At 32.9% G+C, this 21585-nt stretch overlaps 1 protein-coding gene across 1 annotated transcript; it reads left to right on the forward strand.

Moving 5' to 3' along the window:
• Nucleotides 1-9908: 9908 nt before the first annotated feature.
• On the forward strand, nucleotides 9909-20879 carry LOC149565607 (putative receptor-like protein kinase At2g42960). Its single transcript, XM_089819124.1, has 8 exons — nucleotides 9909-10113; nucleotides 11079-11755; nucleotides 11896-12000; nucleotides 12170-12292; nucleotides 12493-12663; nucleotides 19526-19655; nucleotides 19782-19991; nucleotides 20191-20879. Exons 2-8 carry the CDS (start codon nucleotides 11091-11093, stop codon nucleotides 20308-20310), a joined length of 1524 nt encoding a protein of 507 aa, XP_089675250.1. The 5' UTR covers nucleotides 9909-10113; nucleotides 11079-11090; the 3' UTR covers nucleotides 20311-20879.
• Nucleotides 20880-21585: the final 706 nt, after the last annotated feature.

The raw sequence follows: 21585 nt of genomic DNA on the forward strand, positions 1-21585 counted from the left end.
ATAGGGACTTATATGTACTGAATATTGTAATAGACTCCTAATAGGGCCTATCCTCTAACAAGGAATATTTATATTAGTACATCATCTTGTGGGTACCATTCCCACTGGGATTTTCCCTCTAATCAAAGGTTTCCCTAGTTAACATATCTAGTGTTAATTGTGTATGCGTATCTTGTTGTGGTTTCGATTTATACTACTCACATGGTTAAGTTTGTTTAAGGCGAATGATCGCGCTATTAATTGGATAACTGATTCACCCCCCCCCAGTTATATCAGTGGATTATATATTCTAACAAAATCAAGGACAAATTTGTGGAAATGTTGAAGCAGAAAGATGTAAGAAATCATGAAGCATGATTATAGGGATTAGAATCACAATTAAGGGGAAAGTTAATTTGAATTCAACAATTCATATTCTCCCACTACTAAAATGGAAATTGAGAATTATGAATTTAGAAAATCTTTCAATGATGCAAATTAGCCAATTAGTCAATATAAATCAAATATTTTTTGTGAAGACTTAAGAAGAGGGGGAATAAATAAAGTCAATTTATTTAATCAAGACTTAGGGATAAACTATGGGGTATCTATCCCTAAAGGAAAAATTAATTGATCTTTGACCAAAATGATGGTGTTGATGTAAAGTAGGAAGTTTATTTTGATAAGGGTGTGGATTGATTTTAATGAGGATTTCATTAGGCACTAAGGGTTTGATGGGTTCAAAATGATGTTGAAATGATTAGGGTTGACTAGAAATGATTTTGAAATGCTTGACATGATTGAAAGTTAGTTTTGAGCATTCTGATAATGATTTGGAACCCAATCAAGTTGGCCAAAGTGATCATGAATATGATGCAAGATAAGAGAAATGTTAATAAAAAATCAAATGGAAAATGACACAAGATAAAAGACATGTTAACAAGGGGACACACAAGTGTTAACCATTTTTGGGGGTCTACAAGAAGTAGTAGCGGTAATGAGAAACCTGATGGTGGATGCTGTTATGCTAAAGATTTGGGGAACACTTGTATCAACAATAGTAGGAGTGGTCGTGGGCAGAATTAGAGCAGTGCTAGTTCTTCTAATAGAGAATAGAAGTGGGTGAAGAATGAGCATGAAATCTATATTCTAAATATTGTTAGTTGTTTATAAATTCCTTTTATGGAACATCTTCTATTCACCTAGGGTGTCCTGATGCAAGCATGTCCTTGGGTCATTGGAAATCTTGCATTACTCCAAAAAAATTCCTTTCAATTTATCTATTTACAATTTATTTGAGAAATCTTCTTTTTGTTATATCCAATAGGTTATTTTCTTATGCAATCCTTATAACATGGCCTAGGCATCATGAGGATTCTATGTCTAGCTTTGCATTGTGTTCTGATGTTTCCATATGAAGTTATCTTAATATTAGCTTGGTCCTATACTGACTTTCTTGTTCTAATGATCAAGGTAGCAAGTTACGACTCATGGTAGAGATTCATGACATGTGATATGTATTGGAGAAATGTTCTATATTGTAATACATTTTATTAGCCCTCTTGTAAGTTCACATAACACATTGTATTATTTTGGGGTCATTCTTATGATTTGGGTCATGACCTATCTATTTGTAATATATTTTGTTTCTCTTGGAAGTTAATGAATGGATAAGATGACCTATGGTTGGTGATCTTGTATATAAGTAGGGTAGAGGTTCTATTTTTAAGTAGTGCAAGGTAGTGGAAGAAGTGACATGTATGCTACATGATTAGGAGAAGCATAGATCCAGAAAGCAACTAGAATAACTCTAGTTTGTTTGTAGGAATTTTGAGGAATGATCAACAATGAACTTGTTGATGAGGACAAAAATGCATCTAACTTGTTAGTAATTGTATATTGATAATGACAATGTAAGTTATGTATTTGGAGGCCAACTTGATGATAATACAGTGATGTTTCTTTCAATTGTGCTCAATACTTGTTAGTTTGTTTGGGTATTTCTCTTGTTGCATATTCTTGCTACAAGATTAACATCTCCTTTGTGAATCCTCTATTGGTTGCATTACATTTTATTGGTAATTGTAATCTACTAACAATACCCTAATGAAATGTATAAAGGGGCATCCCCTTTTTTTTTGTTGCTTTTAATATTAAACATGTTGAAATATGGTATTTAAAAATCTACAAGGGAATATTACTAAATTACAAGTATTCAACATATTCTCTTCAATAGACACCTTTTATCAGTTTAATGACCTTCAACAAAGTTTTGGTAGATATCAATCATGCATGCATGAATCGTAGATGAGTGTATGGAGATTAAGTTCCTTTTAATGCTCTAAGCATATGCACTTAGAATGGTTATCCTCTTCAATGCATATGATTTACAAGTAATGATTGATGACTCTTAGTTATGTATTAATAAACATTGAAACTTTAAATACCAAGACATAGTGAATAACTACACAAATTTATACCAAATTAGCTGATATCGATTAATGAAAAAAAGTGAGAGTTGAGAAAAATGAAATTAATTTTTTTGAATTATTGAGGATAATTTCATACTATGTAAGATCACTTCCATATACCGTAGGATTAACCAAGACCAAGCTAGTGCAAGTATTAAAGTGGGAGATGAACTAATAAGTATAGGTGTATTAATGTTTGTAGTAAATGAGTAATAATGAAGAATACGTAAAATATATGTAAATGAAAATAAACTGAAATGAAATTTATAAAAATATATATACACAAAGATGAAGGAAATTGTTGAAAGAACTTTGACTTTGAAAAAAATATGCCATCTATCAATACTTAGTTATATTAGTATATTTCATTAACATAAAATAAAAAATGACATGAATATTCAAATTATATAGTTAAAAAAAATCTATAAATATTCATTTACAATGTATAAAAGGAAGTCTCTTTTATTGCAAGTTAGTGCTTTTGACAATTTTCATATATTTCTTATTCACATATAATTATAAGCACAGTTTTTTTTTAACTTGAGTTGTAAAGAACTTGCTCATTTAGAAGAGAGATCACAAGTTCAAATTCTATTAAATTTTTTTATATACAAACTTATTTATAGTTAATTAAAAATCACCTTCAAAAAACAAGAGACAATGCACTGTAATTCCTGCCTAATGCATAATGGTTGTAGAGGTGTAGTTGAGTGAGAATAAGGTTAAATAGTTCTAAATTAGCATTGTGAATGCATTAATTTTTGCCTAGAAAAGCACTTGTGATCTGATAGAATGGCTCATATATTTTCATAAAATAAACTAATTTTTAATTATGAAATAATATCTATATAATTTAATATGTACATTTGTAAATAATAAATAGATGTAATACATATAAATTTGATGTTATAATGTGATAAATAAGAAACATAATCTAACTATTTAATTTTAATACATAGTTTATAAAAAACTTAATAATAATTTATATATCTTTTAGAATTTAACTTTCTTTTTGTGGTTATTTCCTTTAATATTTTTTTTGATATAAAATATAATCATTAATTTAATATTGAAATGTATATTTAAGCTTTAAATATATTTAAACTAAATGATAAATTGTTTAAATAAATAATAATAATAATAAATGATATAATTTTTAAATTGTAACACTTATCAATTATACATATTACAAACACTATTATAAAATATAATTAAAAATTAATATTGTTTAATTTATTTTTATAAAAGTAAAATAATAGTAATAATTTAAGTACTTTTATTAAAAAATCAAAGTTTTTAAAAAATTAGAAATTCAAATGCAAAATATAACATTTAACTCTATATTTGATTAAAATATTTATATGGTAAGAAATTAATATTGATTAGACATTCATTTGTGAGGTGGAAGATAAAAATGATTGTTTTTTAAAAGGTTAATCCACTTGTCACAAATGTGGAAAAGATAAAGTTGTACTTAATGCATTGATAGAATTTTTAAATCAATGTATTTGCAAAGTGTTTGAAAATTCTATATTTATATGTAATGAAAATTAATTTTATTTCTTACTATTTTTACTCTCAACCAATCACAATAAAGATAATTAGCTTTTTTCATATTTAAAAATCATAGATAAATGTGTCAACACTGCAAATTTGTTTATTAGCAAAAAAATATTTGTTTACTATCGGTCGGATGAAAAAGTTATTTGCATTTGATCGCTGCGTAAGTATCCTCCTTATCCTCCTATCGTTGACAGAAACTAATAAATAATAGTCCCATATTACTATAAATCATTTATAAACCTATTTATAAAATGCCTAATATCATAGATTATTATTATTATAAAATCTCTTGATTAACTAACTTGAACATCAAACCAAAAATAAATGAGAGGATAGGGTATCTTTAACCAAACACCATCTTTCATCCTTCAGCTTGAGAACACAACTCATGAAACAAAAAAGTGTAAAGTGAAATGTATGTATCTCCATTCATATTTTAAAAGTGAGGGCATGGCATGCAAGCCATATCTTCCCATGAATTGAAAATGAAGACGCTAGGAATAGAATTAGGAATGCAATTATTTTAAAGCTGATATGTTGTTTCCTTTTTTGACTTTTACTTGACGGTGAAGGCCCCTCGAGAGTTTTCTCTTTTGTACTTCAAAGCATAAAATGTACGTAACAATCTATCAATATTCTCTTGTACGTAACATTCTACTGCCGTGGTAGTTTCTAGTAGGAGCATGACATTTATACGCAAGAGAGTTGAAAGGATTTATTGAAAATCAAGGTAAATATAGGATGATAAAAATAATGTTGAATATTTTTTTATTTTAATTAACTAGGCTACATTAATATTTTGTAATAAATTGTTTACAATGAGTTTCATAAATATCTAATTTTTAGTATTCAAAGGTCATATTTACATAAATACTGTTAGATTTTTTTAATTAGGTTATATTAATATTTTGTAAAGTTAAATGTTTTATTAATATTTTTAAAATTTTAATGGTTTATAATAAATTTGATAATTTTTTTAAAAATTCAAATATTTGTTTACAAATAGATACTTTTTTTCTTGAGTTTTATTACATTTTTTATTAAGTTTGTGTGAGGAAAAAATACTAGCATATATATATATTTAAAGAAGGTAGAAAATGTCTATATAGTATTTTATAGAAAATTATTTTACTATTCTACAGTGTGATTTAAAAATCATTATATTATTATAGATTTTATGATACACCATTTTTATATTGGAATAAGAAAATAAATATTATAAGGTCAAAAAAATAAACAAGACAATTGGAAAACAACAACATCAACACTAGCACCATCAACCAATAACTAGACATTGATGTCATTAATTACATCAAGAAGAAATAGATGTTTTCTAGTGTCAAACACCTTAGTTGTTTTTCGTCAAAAACATCAACAACATTAGTTTCATCTCCAACAACTCCAAATGGAGAAAGTAATATGACAATAACTAGTAGTCATTACTAGCAATCCTCACATATAGCATTAAATCAATCCCATGTGTTTAAATGTAACTCAACAACAAACCTGGTTTTAGGTTCCAGGTCCTTGTAAAACTTGGTTTCATTTTATGGTCTTATTTTGTGGTTTTAGGTCCCTGTAAAACCTAATTTTGTAACTTTTAAATTGCAGTTTTCAGGTCCTTCTAAAACCTAGTGGTGCTTCATAGTTTATCTTTTTCTTTTTTGTTAAGGGTTTCGGGTCCCCTTCAAAACCTGTTTTTACCTTAATCTAAAACTCAACAACAATCTTCCCTTCAACCATCTATAACTTTTCTTGAAGTTGATAACTAAAGTCTTAAAAATAACTGTTGACATGTAGTCTGTCATGAATGTTTTCTAACAAACTTGATATCTAAAGGGAAAGATTTTGGAACAAATCGTTTGAAGTTTAACATAGAGGGTCAAGATGGCGACATTGGAGATAATTATTAGAAAAATAGAGCAATAGAAAACAAAAAGGATAGAATAAATAAATAATATGCTATATTATATTGATCAAATGGTCTTTATTTATACAATCATAGAGACAAACCACTTTCCTATAAATTAGCTAAATTAACTAACAACAAACTACTTCATGATTGACAACACACACACACATGAAAATGGACACATCTACAACTAGTTATTGTTTCAAACAAAAATCTATGACTCATAAACCTGATATAAACTTATGTTGTCAGCAACTCAAACATAGGTTGCCACATACGCAACAATTACTTATGACTGTTGGAACATTAACTCCAACACCTCCACTTAATATGACAATTGAAAACATCATGTAGAAATATATTCTTTTAAAATTGTTCATAGACTAGTGAGACTTCCTCAAGCTACTCCCAACTACTGTTATAGTCATGTAGCTATCATCTAGCTTTGAAACACCATTGGACACCATTTGCACATGAAATACCTCATAACCCTCATAAAGATATGATGCCAAGCTTGTAGATTTTTAGATCTCTATGAACTATTGGACACCAATCCACACATGTGTGTCTCATAGCCTCGATGAGGTATAGTTTCTTTGATCCTATGGCACTTTAGACTATTAAGCATCCATCTAGCCTCGACATCATTTTCTATCTTTCAAAGCATTGATCTCTTCAAAATCAAACAAAGTTTTCAATGAAACCATAATCATCGTCAAGATATGGTAGTTCTTCTCCAAGCCTCATCTTCTTAATAGCTTCTTCTCTAACACAAGATTTAACAAGAAGATAGCTCTGATGCCATATTAAAAAAATAGAACATAAAATTAAAAAAGATAGAACAAAGAAATAATATGCTATATTATATTGATCAAATGATCTTTATTTATACAATCATAGAGAAACCATATTCGTATAAATTAGCTAAATGAACTGGCAACAAACTGCTTCATGATTGACAACACACATACATGAAAATGGACACATCTACAACTAGTTATTGTTTCAAACTAAAACTTTATGACTCATACACCTAAACTGAACTTATGCTGCCAGCAACTCAGACATAGGTCGCCGCATATGCAAAAATTACTTATGATTGTTGGAACATTAACTTCAACTACAATACACCAACATAAATTCCAAATAGAATTAAGGATGACCCATCTGCATGATTATGTAAGGATATTATGTTGTGGAGAGCTATCAAGCAAAGCAATTTTCCATGTTCAACCATATTGGAAGATAGTGGATGGAGATGAGAAAATGAAACACCAAATGTTGCAAGTCCATGAAAACAAAACCAAAAGGCATGCTTTATGGATTTTGCTTGAGTACAAAAAGGACATGATGATGAAGGATGAAGAAACTCGAGGCAATCTTTGATAAGAAACTTAACATGAAGAATTTTCCAAGCTAAGAGTTGAGAATGGACCTCTGCTTTGGATTTCCATACTTGAAGGCTAAGTTTGTTCCATTGTGGTTGACTGGAATTCCATTGAACCATTAAGTATTGAGGCAAGGTGAGATCATGAGAGCAGGGAAATCCTTCTTATAAATAACTTTAAAGTGACATAGATGAATCTTGCATTTATTGGACAATATCCAATCTTTGAGAAAGATAGAATGGCAAGGTGAAGATAGGAGACATGAGAGCTCACAAGGAACCAACCATTGTATTTGGAGAAGGGATACGTAGTAGAGGATGCTAGATTAAACAAAGATCTAAGTTTCTACCATGACTTCTAGTTGAAGGTGATTGGATCCCACAAGTCTCAAAAAAATTGAACCCCCTTTTGAAAAAGGCATTTACCCTTAAAACTCTAGATGATGCCAATGGTTTTTCCTCTTGCTAAATTAGTTGGCTCCACTAAATAGAAGAAATTGTAGACTCGAGGCCATGACTAAAGGATTGCTCATACCAAATAATCATCTTTGAAATAGTTTTTTGAACTTGCCAAATGCAATTAAATGGAGCAATTTGTGAGTTTTAAGAAAAGGAGTTAAGATGTGTTTATTTTTCCAATCAACTGTATCCCATGAATGGTTACTAACAATAGATTGGATTCAAAATCTATCTATTTATTTCTAGAGCACATTCCAAGATCAATGATTCACAAACCACCTTTCTTCTTTGTTTGGAAATAAAAAGTTGATAGATAAGGAATCTTTGAATTTTTTTAACTTAGATAATAATGCTTACAATTCTTTTTCTTTCATAGATTCTAATATAAAAAATACTTTGATAGTTGATAATCTTAATATGAAAGGTCCAGTTATTAATTTTTTTTAAATGAAAAATTATTATTTTAAAAGTTGTATAAGGCTATTGCTAATATTTCATTAATTTTAAAATTACATTATTTTTTTTCTCGTTTTAAGTGGAGGGACTCCGAGAAAGGAAAAAGAATGGGAAAGAAAATCCTTATTTTCAAATTTTTTTTAAAAAAATTGACAAACATTTCAAAAAGCTCTTGGCAACTTTTTGTAAGTTAAATATATTCTTGATTAACTGTGTAAATACGTTTATGGTTATCTTTTAGAAGATGTTTTTTTGGAAAAATAATTATAAGGTTATACTATCTATTTAAGTTTTGTATTAAAGATTGATGAATATTTTTTATCTTGAAGAATTTGTATTTCAAATTCATTCTCTATAATTATATTAGTAAATATTTTATCAATAATTGTGTGAGTCTATGTCCTTTTAAATGCTATTTTTTAAAATGTATATTCAACAAGTCCATATCATACTGAGTGCTCACTATTTAACACAACAAGTCCATGTCATATTGAGTGCCCACTATTTAACAAGTCTATATCATAATCAATGTTCTTAATTTTGAAAGATCAAGTGGTTGAATTTTTTAAAAATAAATAATTTTCTTGTTTTACAAATAGTTTTTTAAAGTTATTATTATTTTTTGTTATATTGTAAAAACAAGTTAATGATTTTGTTTTGGATAATAAGATATTTTCAAATAGTTCCAAGATTTTAAATATATTGATTAATAATTTATTTAAACTCAAAGAATATTGTTGTTTCAACTTTATCTTTTATAAAATGGAATAAATATTTCACCCAAGTCTGTATCACCAATGCCACCAACAGACCAGCACTACTTAAATATAATATAAGCGTTTAAATTATACAGACCTTAATACAATGCGTATTAGATTTGTTGACTGTATGCTATTTCCCAGCGAAGTAGGGTACTTTGATTGTATATTTACTACTTGAGTAATGCTACTAGAAGAGATACGTACCTAATTCCAACTACAAGAGTCAAGAAACTTGTTTAACACACGAGATTTTCTCTCTTTCACAGGTTGCAACCACCTCATCAATGAGTTCCAACGAAGGCTTGCAAAACAAGCACTCCCACTCAATCCTACCCCGCTTGCAATTTAACGTTTGAATTTATCTCTAAACAACATGCTTGATCTTCTATCTGAAGAACACTCGTTGCTTTCTGCAACATTTTTGACCTTGTGGAATGAATGGAATGAGAGGTTCTTGAAGTAGCAGACATTTTGTCTTTGAGAACAGTGCAAATGTGCCATGTTTTATGTACTTGCCTGCCACTCACATTGGATTCATTTCACGTCCTGCCAATCTAACGTCAAATTTGCTCTTGTTGGGGTTTACTTAAATCTTACTCATTCTTCCCATTTTTTAAGGCTTCGGGTTCCTATCAAATGGGATGAACGTTTACTTCGTTTTCAGAATTGGGTTGCTTTGAATTCCTTCGATGAAATATTATTCAATGTTTTAATTGTGAAGGCCAGTCTATTCTGTAACCACTGGGGAGCTGGGGATTGCTGTTGCTTGCAGTATACATCACAGTAGACTGTGTTGTTGTTGTTAGGCTCTTCCAACTTGGTGGCCCACGGAGAGCTCCATTCCATCTCCCATGAGGCTTCTTTTCAATTCTAAGGCCGCGCAAATGGGGTAAAAGAGAGGAAAGGGTCTTCTCATCATTGCACTAAAATCCAAGGTGTTTTTCTTCTCCACGAATCCAAAACCTCATGATTTTGTGCTACAGGGATTCCTGGCAACTGGAGAAGAATGCAACCATTGGATTTTATCAGGCTTTCGGAAATTTTCTTCAAAAAGTGTAGTTCATGATTGCTGTGATTGGAAATTCATTGCTTCCAGGCTGCCCGACTAGTCCATGTATCTGACAGGTGAGTACGCATGCCCAAAATGCAAGTTATTTGGAGTTATAATGCTCTACAGAAAAAGGTTTTTCCATTTGCCCTCATTCTCTTTCATTTTCGGAGGGCCTTTAAATATGCATTGGAATTGTTCTTCAGGAGCCCTGTTTGCATATGTGAAATTCAGTATGATATAGTACGCCCATTTTATCATCAACCCAAACCGAACTAGCGGTGGTATTTATTTGTAGATTTAGGTACCGCCTACAGTATCATCTGTAAACTTTACCAATTCCCATCATTACTTTATCGAATCGATGTTTACCAGTAACACCATCTTCTTCTTGAATTACAGTGTCAAATATTTTTAGAACTTTATTGTATTTTTCACTTTGCGTATATATCGCAGTACTAATTTGGGTACATATTAGGTTATACTCCTGTTTAAAGTACATACGCTAAACCCTTATACACCCGATCATTCGATCCATTTACAGAGCAGATCATTCCTTCCAAAATAAATGAGAATTTATGCACCTGAGGATGAGTGTAACATTGAATTCCCAGAAAGGTGTATTTCATTGCAGCTTTCCAAGATTATAGATTTAAATTTATCCTACATAGGGTTTCCTGAAACAAAATAGCAGATGTATACAAAGGCAATTTTAGCAAAATGACTTGATACCCAAAACACAATTCAGTTTTTCTAGAAACAAGTTGATTTTAGTTTTTTGTGGGATATTTAAAGTTCACGGGATTGGCATTAAAATGTTGGGAAGTTCTTATTATATAGGTGTTTTGGTGCACAGCAGATGCAAGCTAGGGTACTGAGGATTTTTGGCACATTAACCTTTGCAATTATCGCAATATCTTTTATTGTCTGATAGTCAGCATCTTTCTTTCGTTTGGTTTGACGTAGATGCATTTTGTTAGAGTTTGCACCTACACTGAAAAATATGTGTTCTATTTATTTTTAATATATTTATTACGTGCAGTGAACTTTGAAAATGGCAACTGAAGGGTCATTGAATGCGGAGTTATCTAAGAAGACATTCATATTTGGTCTGAAATTATGGGTTTTAATTGGCATTGCTGTCGGAGCATTCATTGTCTTAATTCTCTTTATGTTGTCAATATGGCTCACTGCTCGGAGGAAATCAAGGAGAATGCTGGAAAAGATACCTGTAACCCAGATTCCATCAGTCTCAAAGGAGATCAAGGAAGTAAAAGTTGACAGGAAATGGGCTAACAATTTTCCCATGGCAGATGGTCTCCTCCTTACTATTCAGGGAAAGTCTCGTGATAGAGATTCAGATAAGGCTTCGATGCGTGCAAGAGTCAAGAGTTCTAACACAGAGAAAATTAGTCCAGGGGGTCCTATGGCTGAACAAAAGGGTAGACACCCACAATCAGGAGATGACGGGAGTTCAGGGACACATTCTATTTACAGAGACTCTTCATCTTATGCAATGAGTACATCCTCATTAATGAGTGGCCTGCCTGAAGTGTCACATCTTGGATGGGGTAATTGGTTCACTCTAAGGGACCTTGAGATTGCTACAGATTATTTTGCAAAGGAAAATATATTGGGTGAAGGTGGGTATGGAATTGTTTACAAGGGTCAACTTACAAATGGAACCACAGTTGCAGTTAAGAACCTTTTCAACAATTTGTGAGTTTAATCATCCTTGAATATCTACTTAGCGATTGTTTGCTTCCTTTTCCTATATCCTCTTGTTATGAAGCACCTGTCACCACTCTATTTTTTGCGGATTCTTGCCAACTCACTTGAATTGCTTGGATGTAATATAGAGGCCAAGCCGAGAAAGAATTCAAGGTGGAAGTAGAGGCCATTGGCCGTGTGCGACATAAAAATCTTGTCAGACTGCTAGGATATTGTGTAGAAGGAACTCACAGGTATGGAATAAGCACCCAAACTTTTCTATGGCACAATTTCTTTATTTTAATGGGAATCCAAATTAAATTATGGTAAGCAACAAATTTGTAGTGTCTCAACGCATCCTTTCTGAATATTCTCTATTGTATGATTTTCACTACTAAATTTCATAAACATAAATGCCTGTAGGATCTTGGTTTATGAGTATGTTAACAATGGCAACTTGGAGCAATGGCTTCATGGAACTTTGAGGCAGCAAGGCATTCTAACTTGGGAGGCACGCATGAAGATTATCTTTGGAACTGCAAAAGCGTCTGTATCTTGATATTTTTTTACATATATGTTTTCCACTCTGTACAACATTGTTTTTTATTGCAAAGTTAAACTGTAGTATTGCAGAGTTTTTTGGATGTGGTTTGATTTGATCATTATGCAGTTGCTTTTCTATCTTTGTAATTTGCATTTAAATTTGTCGCAAGTGTTCAGAGTGCATCTGACTCTAAAAGCTGCAGGTTGGCATATTTGCATGAGGCATTGGAGCCAAAGGTTGTCCACAGGGACATAAAATCTAGCAACATCTTAATAGATCACGAGTTCAATGCCAAGGTATCTGATTTTGGATTGGCAAAGCTTCTTGGGTCAGGAAAGAGCCATGTTACCACAAGAGTAATGGGCACATTTGGGTAAACCATCGCCTTCCATTGCTTCCACTTCTATGCTTTCAATTATAAGCAATTCATATGCAGGCTATTTCATTGGTCATTTATTCATGATTTAGGTGATCACTAATATTCCAAGAATTTTATTGAACACTACATCTGCATATGTTCAAAGATACAAAGATGTCTTTTGACTCTTACCTTGTTTATCTTGTTGCTGCAATGTCTAAGAGGTGGTGATCTTGTTTATCTTGTTGCCACAATGTCTAAGAGGTGGTGTGATACTTCCATTTTGCATTAGTTTACAGTTCAGAAGTGGTGTCAGTTACCACAGTTCATAAAGAGTAAAATTTACCATGGACATTAGATCATGTCATCATCCTTCTTGTCTGCTGTAGGGAAAAGTGTTTGTTCACCTTAGGTGGCAATATTTTTTTCTATTAAGTCAGAGGGAGCTTGTATAACCGGTCTAGATGGAATGCCTAATGCTGGTTGACCTACTCTCCTTATGGGTTCATGTGCAGGCAAATTAATGCATATAGATATTTGACCAAAATCCATAATGCATACTATTCTAAAGAACAAGTGAAAGACTTGATTCTCATGGTCCTTTTTAATTATTGGTATGCTTTAAATGTATACTGTGAAATATCTTACAGAACTACCCAGACTGCTACCATGCTGTCAAATCCACATATAAATGTACACTTCTTCCTTCAACTTCTCACTTAGCATTTATCAACAACAAAGTTCCATTCTTTTAGTTTGTCTTTTAGAGATAAACAAGTACTCGGATTTTTCGTCATTGCTCTGTTATTATGGTTGGGTTTGACATCACATCAGGATCAAAATTTTCTCATTTTTTGCAGATTGTAATCACCTTTTGGTAGATATTTCCATTGTCTCTTCTGTTACCACCTTCTCTCTTAGTCTAGTGTTCTCTTTGCTAGCTTGTCTTCGGCTTCCATTGGTTCATCATGGATCTTCCATCAAGTATGTTTTAATGTTTTGTATTTCAACATCTCCTTCACAATGTTTTCTGTATCTTTTGTCTGGGATCATATGAGCCACATTGCAGAGCACTCTTATGAAACTGCTTATTAATGTGGTCACTGACCTAGATCTTCTATGCAACCAAATTATCTGTGTCACCATTTCTTTGACTTGTAGCAGAAGTCTTTTCCTATCCTGAAATATTCCTCTTTGTCACAATGGTTTTCTGATTTGTCTTGGAACTGTCAGCACCCTGGCTTAAATTTTTAATGGAAGACTCTGAAATTGAGAAAAGTTCCCACTTCTTTAACTATTGGTGGCAGCTTTTCCATACCTTGAATGTTCATCACAAAATTTTCTTTTATTTCTCTTCGAACTGCCACCACCCTAGCTTAAACTTTTATTAGAAGACTTAGGAACCTTCAACATCTTTTTAGGCTAATGGTCATCTTCTTGAATGCAGTGGGATCGGATGCATAAAGTTCTTTCAAATCCTTATAAATTTTAGGTGAAATTTAGTCTACTGTCCTTGGTCTGTGGTAATTCATTATATCTAAATTTCTCTGCTGTCTTTGATGTATAATAATTCATTGCATCCAAGTTTCTTCCGATGCACTTCAAGAAATTTGTTGTTGAACCTTTAGCTTGGTTCCTGTTGTTTATTAAATATTTGTGTTCAGAAGTGCAGAAGGTGTTATTTCTGTCATACTTGTGAAATTTAATGCCCTTCTATTACTTTTATTGTCAAAACTCCACACCTTGGGATCCTCTTTTTTACCTGATGCATTGCCAGCACTTTGTAGATGTCCTTATTTAGTTCAGATCAAATCTATTCCATTGTCAAAACACTATGGAAAGCTTTGCTTTGTTGGGAGAACAAAACTAATCTTTCTGTTCTTGATCTAGCTGGGTAAGTAATTGTTTGATCTAGGTGGGGTAGCCAAACTGTTTCTGCTTTTCTGGACACTGCTGGAGATTTCAAGCCCTACATTTGTTGCTGCAATGATAATTGGGATGGATGTGAAGCGATTAAAGGCCTCTAAACTTGAGTCCACTACCAGAAAGAACTTTGTGGTTCTTTACATTTATGAGACACCTTATCTTTATCTGCCTTCACTCCCTTCTCACAACCACTTTATCAAATTGCTAGATCCTTTTGGTACCTGAAAGTCCAAATAGAGATTATTCCAATACTTTTTGCATCTATTTTTTCCTTATCCCTGCAAATACCAACACGATACACACTTGAAACATTCAATGGAGGGTTTTATAACTGACCATGTTGCTTTTGTTGCTTTTCCTGTTACTGCTTGTGTGGGCACTCTCTAAAAAACATAGATTTCCATTGGTTTAGTTTCTGCCCAAAATGTTTAAGATTGGACAGCTTACTGAAAGAAAGTTTTCTCTTACTGATCAATAATGTCTTACCTTTGTTTTGGATATCCCAGATGAATACTTTTCCCCCTATTTGGTTAAAAAAGAGCAGCAGGGGAGAATGGGTTACATCGTATCTAATCGATTCCAAAATGTCACAGATATGAACTTCACATGGGATCTTACCACAAAGACCAATCTGTAGTCTAACCACAGTGATACTCATTGTAGCTCTCTCTCTCTCTCTCTCTCTCTCTCTCTCTCTATATATATATATATATATATATAGGGTGTTGATTTGTAATATATTTTAAGGCACACCCTGAATGGTGGAACATGTATGGTATTACCGTATTAGCGCCCAAAATCAATCATTAAAGGAAGTGATCTTCTTTTAAGATTATATCTTCTGTGCCCAAATTGTTTCTGCATGTGCATACACCTTTTTGGTTTATTCAATTCCTCAGTGTGAATTCACATTAGCAGAACTTAATAGTTAATACAATGGCAGGGATTATAATTGTAGTGGAACTATTTCCCTTGTATGTAGATGTCAAACGAATTTGTTTCTCCTTGTTTGGAGACTACATGATCCTGGTTTGTTTTCCCTTTTATTCCTGGATGCAAAGCCTACTGCAGCTTCTACGTCAACTGCTGTATCCTTCCGTCTCATCTCTTATTTATAAATGTGGAAGCCATTGAATCAAGCTGTTATTCAATACTATCAGCCCAGTTAGCCAAGTCAACCCCTGATGTGTTAAATGCATTTGACTGATTAGCCAATATGGTCGACATACAATCTTTAATACTTTAGCTGATCTGCCACCCCCAACATCTGCTAACTTTAGCATTTGGGATCTAAATAGTTTATATGGGAATTAATACTGTCCTTCTGACATAAATGACCTGCAACTTTCTCTTCGAAAATCAATTGGAGGTTGTATTCAATCCCCTTTGCCTTTTTGTTGCTATGTTAGAGCTCTTTAAGTGCATCACTTACAAGCACCTGAATACCTTTTGGATGTGACACAATGATGATAAGGGATTTTAAAATCATCTGATCCTATATGGAGGGTCCATTAGGATCAAATGGTGTGGGACACGATGCATCTACAAATATCCTTAAATTTGTTTCAAAAAAGATGATAACATTTTATGATTCTTTGTATAGAACATAGAGTCTTTCCCACAAACACTCTTTTTGGCATGTTCTGAAGAGCATCAATATCTTATTGCCTAACCAAGGTGTCACTCTGTTCTGCTGACTGTGACTTCCCTTCGCTGAAGTTAAATCACAAGTTAAGATCTGTTTGTATCTGTCAAACTGCTGTAATAAATGTGAAAAGAAGTAGAGTACAAGTAAGTAAAGGCAGCCTCTTCTCCTGAAATTGGTTTTTATCTTTCTTGACATTTAATTTGATTCAGATCTCTATCCTTCAAATGAATTATTTCATCAGCAGCAGTGCACCTTTTGAGTCTTTTTCAATGTTTATTTACCAACATAGGCTGGTTGATGTCTTTCTACACAGAATGTGCTCTAATGCCATGCGTTAATCTTATTTGTCTGAAACATAAAATGAAGAGTAACATACGTAATTAAGATCATTCTAGAGAGAAAATAGAAAACTCTATTCTTTTCATTGTTTTATGTTTGAGATTCACAAACAGGGTCCAATATCGAACTCCGTGCAGAACTGCTATAGCTACTTCCATATTGGCAGACCTACATGAATGCCCACAGATAGATGTATGTTAATCATCTTACATTAAATATCATTTATTCATATATACTAAATAGTGCAAGCCTTAGGCTTTTGCATGAATATGTTGACCTCTTTTCTACTGATTGCTGCTGGAAGGAAACTTGAGAAATTAGAAGACTCAATTCTTTTCATTGTTGTCATGCTTTAAGATTTACATACGAGTTATCTTATAAAACTATTCAAACTCCATACAGATTTTCTCTAGCTACTTCCATATTGGCAGATCTACATGGATTCCCACAGATAGATGTGTGATGATCTACTATATAGTATAAGCCTTACTCACCAAGTTTGTAGATTCAAGTATCTACAAACCAACAACCACCCATCAAGTTTGTGGATTCAACTATTCACAAATTGACAACAACCCACCAAACATCTACACAAAGTGAAAGAACATAAATTGTTCCCAACATTCTTGCAGAATTAGATACCTTTCCTTTCCTCCGGAAGTCTACATCTCCTCCAAGTATGTCTAGTGCCTCCTCTAGTTTAGTGCAAACAATCCCTACTCTGTTGAACAAGACACCAGCCAGTTGTGAGTTCACCAAGCTCACCCACAAGAAAATCGTGTCTTTCCACTCCTTGAAGGGATAAATCATAAATATGATACCAAACCCTCTCTTTACTTCTGGGACACAAATGGAAAAGTGCCTCCCATGCAATAAATCAACTCAGAATGGGAAGCTAGCTTGGAATGATAGATATCCATCTACCTCCATTTCTTCCACCCTTACATTCTTAACTGCCAGATGTAACAAATGAGTATTCCCTACGAAGTGTAGCATAGATAGCCCCAAGAATACAAATGATATGTGTGGCCATAATTAAGATCAAGAGAGTAGGTGTTGGATTCAACTGATAATGGACTTTTACAATGAAATCCTTATAATTCCAAAAAATTAAGATATTCTAAAAGATTTGAATCACCAACCTTACTTCACATATATTAGTTTATTTTCTTCACTAAGAAGAAAAAAATTGATGGCAAAACGATTCTTTGTTGACCAAATACAATTAACATGGTTAGTGTCCATTCCTCGGTCTCTTCCACATGCCTTAGATGCCTTGTCTATGCTTCCATCAAATTTCTCCAACACAGTGGGCAGAACCCACTTCTGTTTCTCTTTACAGTGTACACATGCTAATCCAAATTAAAAGAAATAGTAGAACACTTGAATCTTACTCTATTTTTATCTATTAAATTCATAATTCTGTATTTTTCTCTTTCACCGTTTCACAGTGTCCTATCTCACTGGCAGCAAGTGAACAACAGATGTATGGGGTGGTAGTCTCTGTTAATTGCTCTGAAAAAGAAATATGCATGTGGAAACATAACCCAAACTGCTATCCTGTCAGTGCAATCAAATCTGGGCAAACCTGAGATAAAAACATACAAAAGTGACTGCTTCACACCATTATGGATATCCACACCCAGCAAACGATTCAAAGTCTTTATCTTTGCCAAATGCTATTTGTGCAATCGATGCCTCTTCTACAGTTCTCAAAGCTTGAGGAACCTCCAACAAGTCTTCTATTTTAATGCCTGACAAGATCCCTTCAACATCTTAATCCTACACACTGGCAGAGGTATTTACAAAGATCTGATACCAGTGTTAGAATATGGAAAAGCAAACAAATCAAACCATGACTGCAAATAAGTTAACATGAAATAATATATTGAAATGTGAAATTGCTATTAGGATTCAACTGTGTAGTATCGAGTTAAACTCATTGACCCATGCTTTATGGGTAGTGGTTCACAAGAACCCTTCTCTCAATGAGACTGAATGGAACACTTAGCACTCATTGCATCTAGGCGATACTCGCAGAGGTGAATTTTTTCCTGGGAGGTCACCCATCCCAATACTACTACTCAAGCTTGAGTTGGAGTAGTAAAGGGATGGGTGACCTCTTGGGAAGGTCCAATGCTTCACCTCTATGAGCACCAGCAATGACTGTTAAATATTCCATTCAGTCTCACAGAGATGGATTCTTGTAAACCACTACTCATGAAACATGGATAATGAGTTTGACTTGAAAACTACAGTTGAATCCTCATAGCAATTTTACAATTTGACTTGCTTTGGAAAATATCTCCTACTTATCAATATATTGATATTCCAAAAATATTATTTTAAATTACTTTTCAAATGGCTTTATAAAGCCTTGTTTTCCCATACAAACTAACTTAATGAACTCCCCCACCAACAAAGCTAATAATTTGTTTTATTAAATGTAAACTTCATTTCCTAACACAAACTCTTGCATATGGATATAATAATTTAGTAGCGCTGAACCAATAACATTTTATAAGAAAACTTAAGTTATCTTTCCTCAGAGTTGCACAAAGCAGACTATTCTTTTGGAGTAAATGAACATAGGCACCTCTTACATCTAAATTCCAATTCTCTTGGCAAGAGGCATCTAGGATTGATTATTTGATTTCTTATGTCTTGGTATTTTGTTTGCACTCATTTAAATCTAAATATCAGATTCAATATTTTTACCGTCCCATATCGAAATTTGGGTACCTAGACTGCAGTATTTGATACTGTCAGGCAATTGTTATTACTGATCAGCAGTAAATTGTGCTTTTTGGATTGAATCATAGGCATCTTGAAACTCCGTCAAACAAACACCTGCTAATCACTTTCTTTGAAGTATCAAGTTATGCTTTTATTTGTATGATGGTAGCCTCTATAGTAATGTGAAAGGTAACCTTAGTTCTGATATCATCTTATTATTATTTTCAGCTATGTAGCCCCAGAATATGCAAATTCAGGGTTGTTAAATGAAAGAAGTGATGTATACAGCTTTGGTGTCCTCCTCCTTGAGGCTATTACTGGAAGAGATCCAGTTGACTATGGTAGACCTGCTGGAGAAGTAGGTGTCTTGATCTTATTATGCCTGTTATAAATGTTGTTTAAGTTTTTATTGGTGACTAAGTAGCTGTTATAGGTGGGGTAATTATAGTTTTTGTTTGCTTGATTACACGGGCTTATGCTGCAGGTTAACCTTGTCGATTGGTTGAAGATGATGGTAGGAAGTAAACGTGCAGAAGAAGTTCTAGATCCAAGTTTAGAAGTAAGACCATCCACAAGAGCTCTCAAAAAGGCACTTTTGGTTGCATTAAGGTGTGTTGATCCAGAGGCCCACAGGAGACCTAAGATGGGCCAGGTCGTCCATATGCATGAGACAGATGAGTTTTTATTTCGAGAGGTATTTTTTGATTGAAATGCTGGCATATATTTAATTAATCAAAATAAAGATAAATACAGATTATCACAGAAAAAACATATGAATATATACCTGCGAAAGGGTATCTTTTAGATCACTATACTTGTAGCATTGAAAATGCCAGAGGGTAGTGGTTTATTACTCAGCAGTATAATTCAATTAGAAGAAAATGTATTCGCAGGATCGAAGAAACAGAATCAGTCAGGCCAAAGGCATAGAGACCGGCAACCAAAATGATTCAAAACGTCAAGTTCCAAAAGAGGGTCCTTACAAAGCTGCAGGATCAAAAATACAACGATGATCAGATGGAGTGAGAGATGGTACAAAGAAATTAATTTGAAGATGCAAGTGATTTCAGACATGATATCAGCGTTGGTTTTGAGAATTTGCTCATCTGCCTGCATTCTCTTTAGTCACTAGAAATCTTCAAAAAACAAGGACTCCAGGATTAAAATTCTCTGTTAATTTCCATTACACGAGCACTATGTTTGGTAGTTGTCGGGGAATATTTTTTCTCTCTAATATTGAAAGTTTATTATGGTAAAGAAGGCTAGATAATACTGTATGGCCAGGAAGTTGTGTTGATGTGAAAGAAATGGGAAAGGTAATGCCATTATTATGTATGTGATTTAGGTGGAAGGTCAGTGGGCTATGATGTAAGAGAGCATTTAGTTTTCTTAGAATATGATTGGTTCAGCTGAAAACACACCATTGTAAAGTTGTAGGATTCTTTTCGAGATTTCTTGAGTATGGGGAACTTTTTGACATTTCTGAAAGGCTTGAGGATTCTGTCAATCCTCAGTAGGAGATATATTCAAGGTTTGTTTTCACCTTCTTAATAATTGTTTAAAAGAAGCTGCTTTTTAAAAATATGCATTGTTGGTTGTATTGTCTACGATGAGTTCTCAAGAGGTCACAGGGCACATGTTTGCTGCAGAAACATCTTTGAGCTTCTCTGCTGTTGAAGACGTGGGTTTTAGTTATGCCCTTCTATTATCTTAATACTAAAATGGCATAATTTTTCCCTGAAACACTTTATATTGAACATCATTCAGATGCTTTAGGATTGTTTTCCTTTTCTTTGCATCCTTTGCTGGGTCATGTGTCATTTTCAGCATTTGAAATGTAAAGAACAGAATTGGTAAATTTAATTGGGAAACCATTAAAAGTTTGAATTTTCGTTGCGAAAAAAAAGAAAGAGATAGTGAACATATCTGATTCATTTATGATTATTTCTATTAGGTATTTAGGTCATTTAAGTTGCATATAAGTTATACATTATATAGCAAAACAATTACTATTAATAATTGATATTTTTTAATTCAACTGTTACTGATATTTTGTATTCAACTAGGAGCTTTAAGTTTCAAAAGTCATTTTCAGACACTTTGTAGTTGACATGTTATTTCAAGAGTGACATGATGAGTCACATCTTCAAACCTTAGTTTTAAATAGTAAGTTTCTATTTTACACTTTTGTTTCCCCGAAAAATGGATGTCTTACAATATTCCATATAATAGCTAGATGTTTACAAAGTGATGCGGAGCTCAGTGGACCCATTCGCATATCCTATTCA

This window comes from Cupressus sempervirens, chromosome 3 (genome assembly GCF_028749045.1).
Source record: "Cupressus sempervirens isolate cs-2001-9-10 chromosome 3, ASM2874904v1, whole genome shotgun sequence".
In the NCBI taxonomy this organism is placed as follows: domain Eukaryota; kingdom Viridiplantae; phylum Streptophyta; class Pinopsida; order Cupressales; family Cupressaceae; genus Cupressus; species Cupressus sempervirens.

Excerpts from the sequence above, each read along its gene's own strand:
- LOC149565607 (XM_089819124.1), top strand. The coding sequence starts at position 11,091 with ATGGCAACTGAAGGGTCATTGAATGCGGAGTTATCTAAGAAGACATTC. Across the intron at positions 11,756-11,895 it reads AAGAACCTTTTCAACAATTT|AGGCCAAGCCGAGAAAGAAT; the intron begins GTGAGTTTAATC and ends GATGTAATATAG. Across the intron at positions 12,293-12,492 it reads ATCTTTGGAACTGCAAAAGC|GTTGGCATATTTGCATGAGG; the intron begins GTCTGTATCTTG and ends TAAAAGCTGCAG.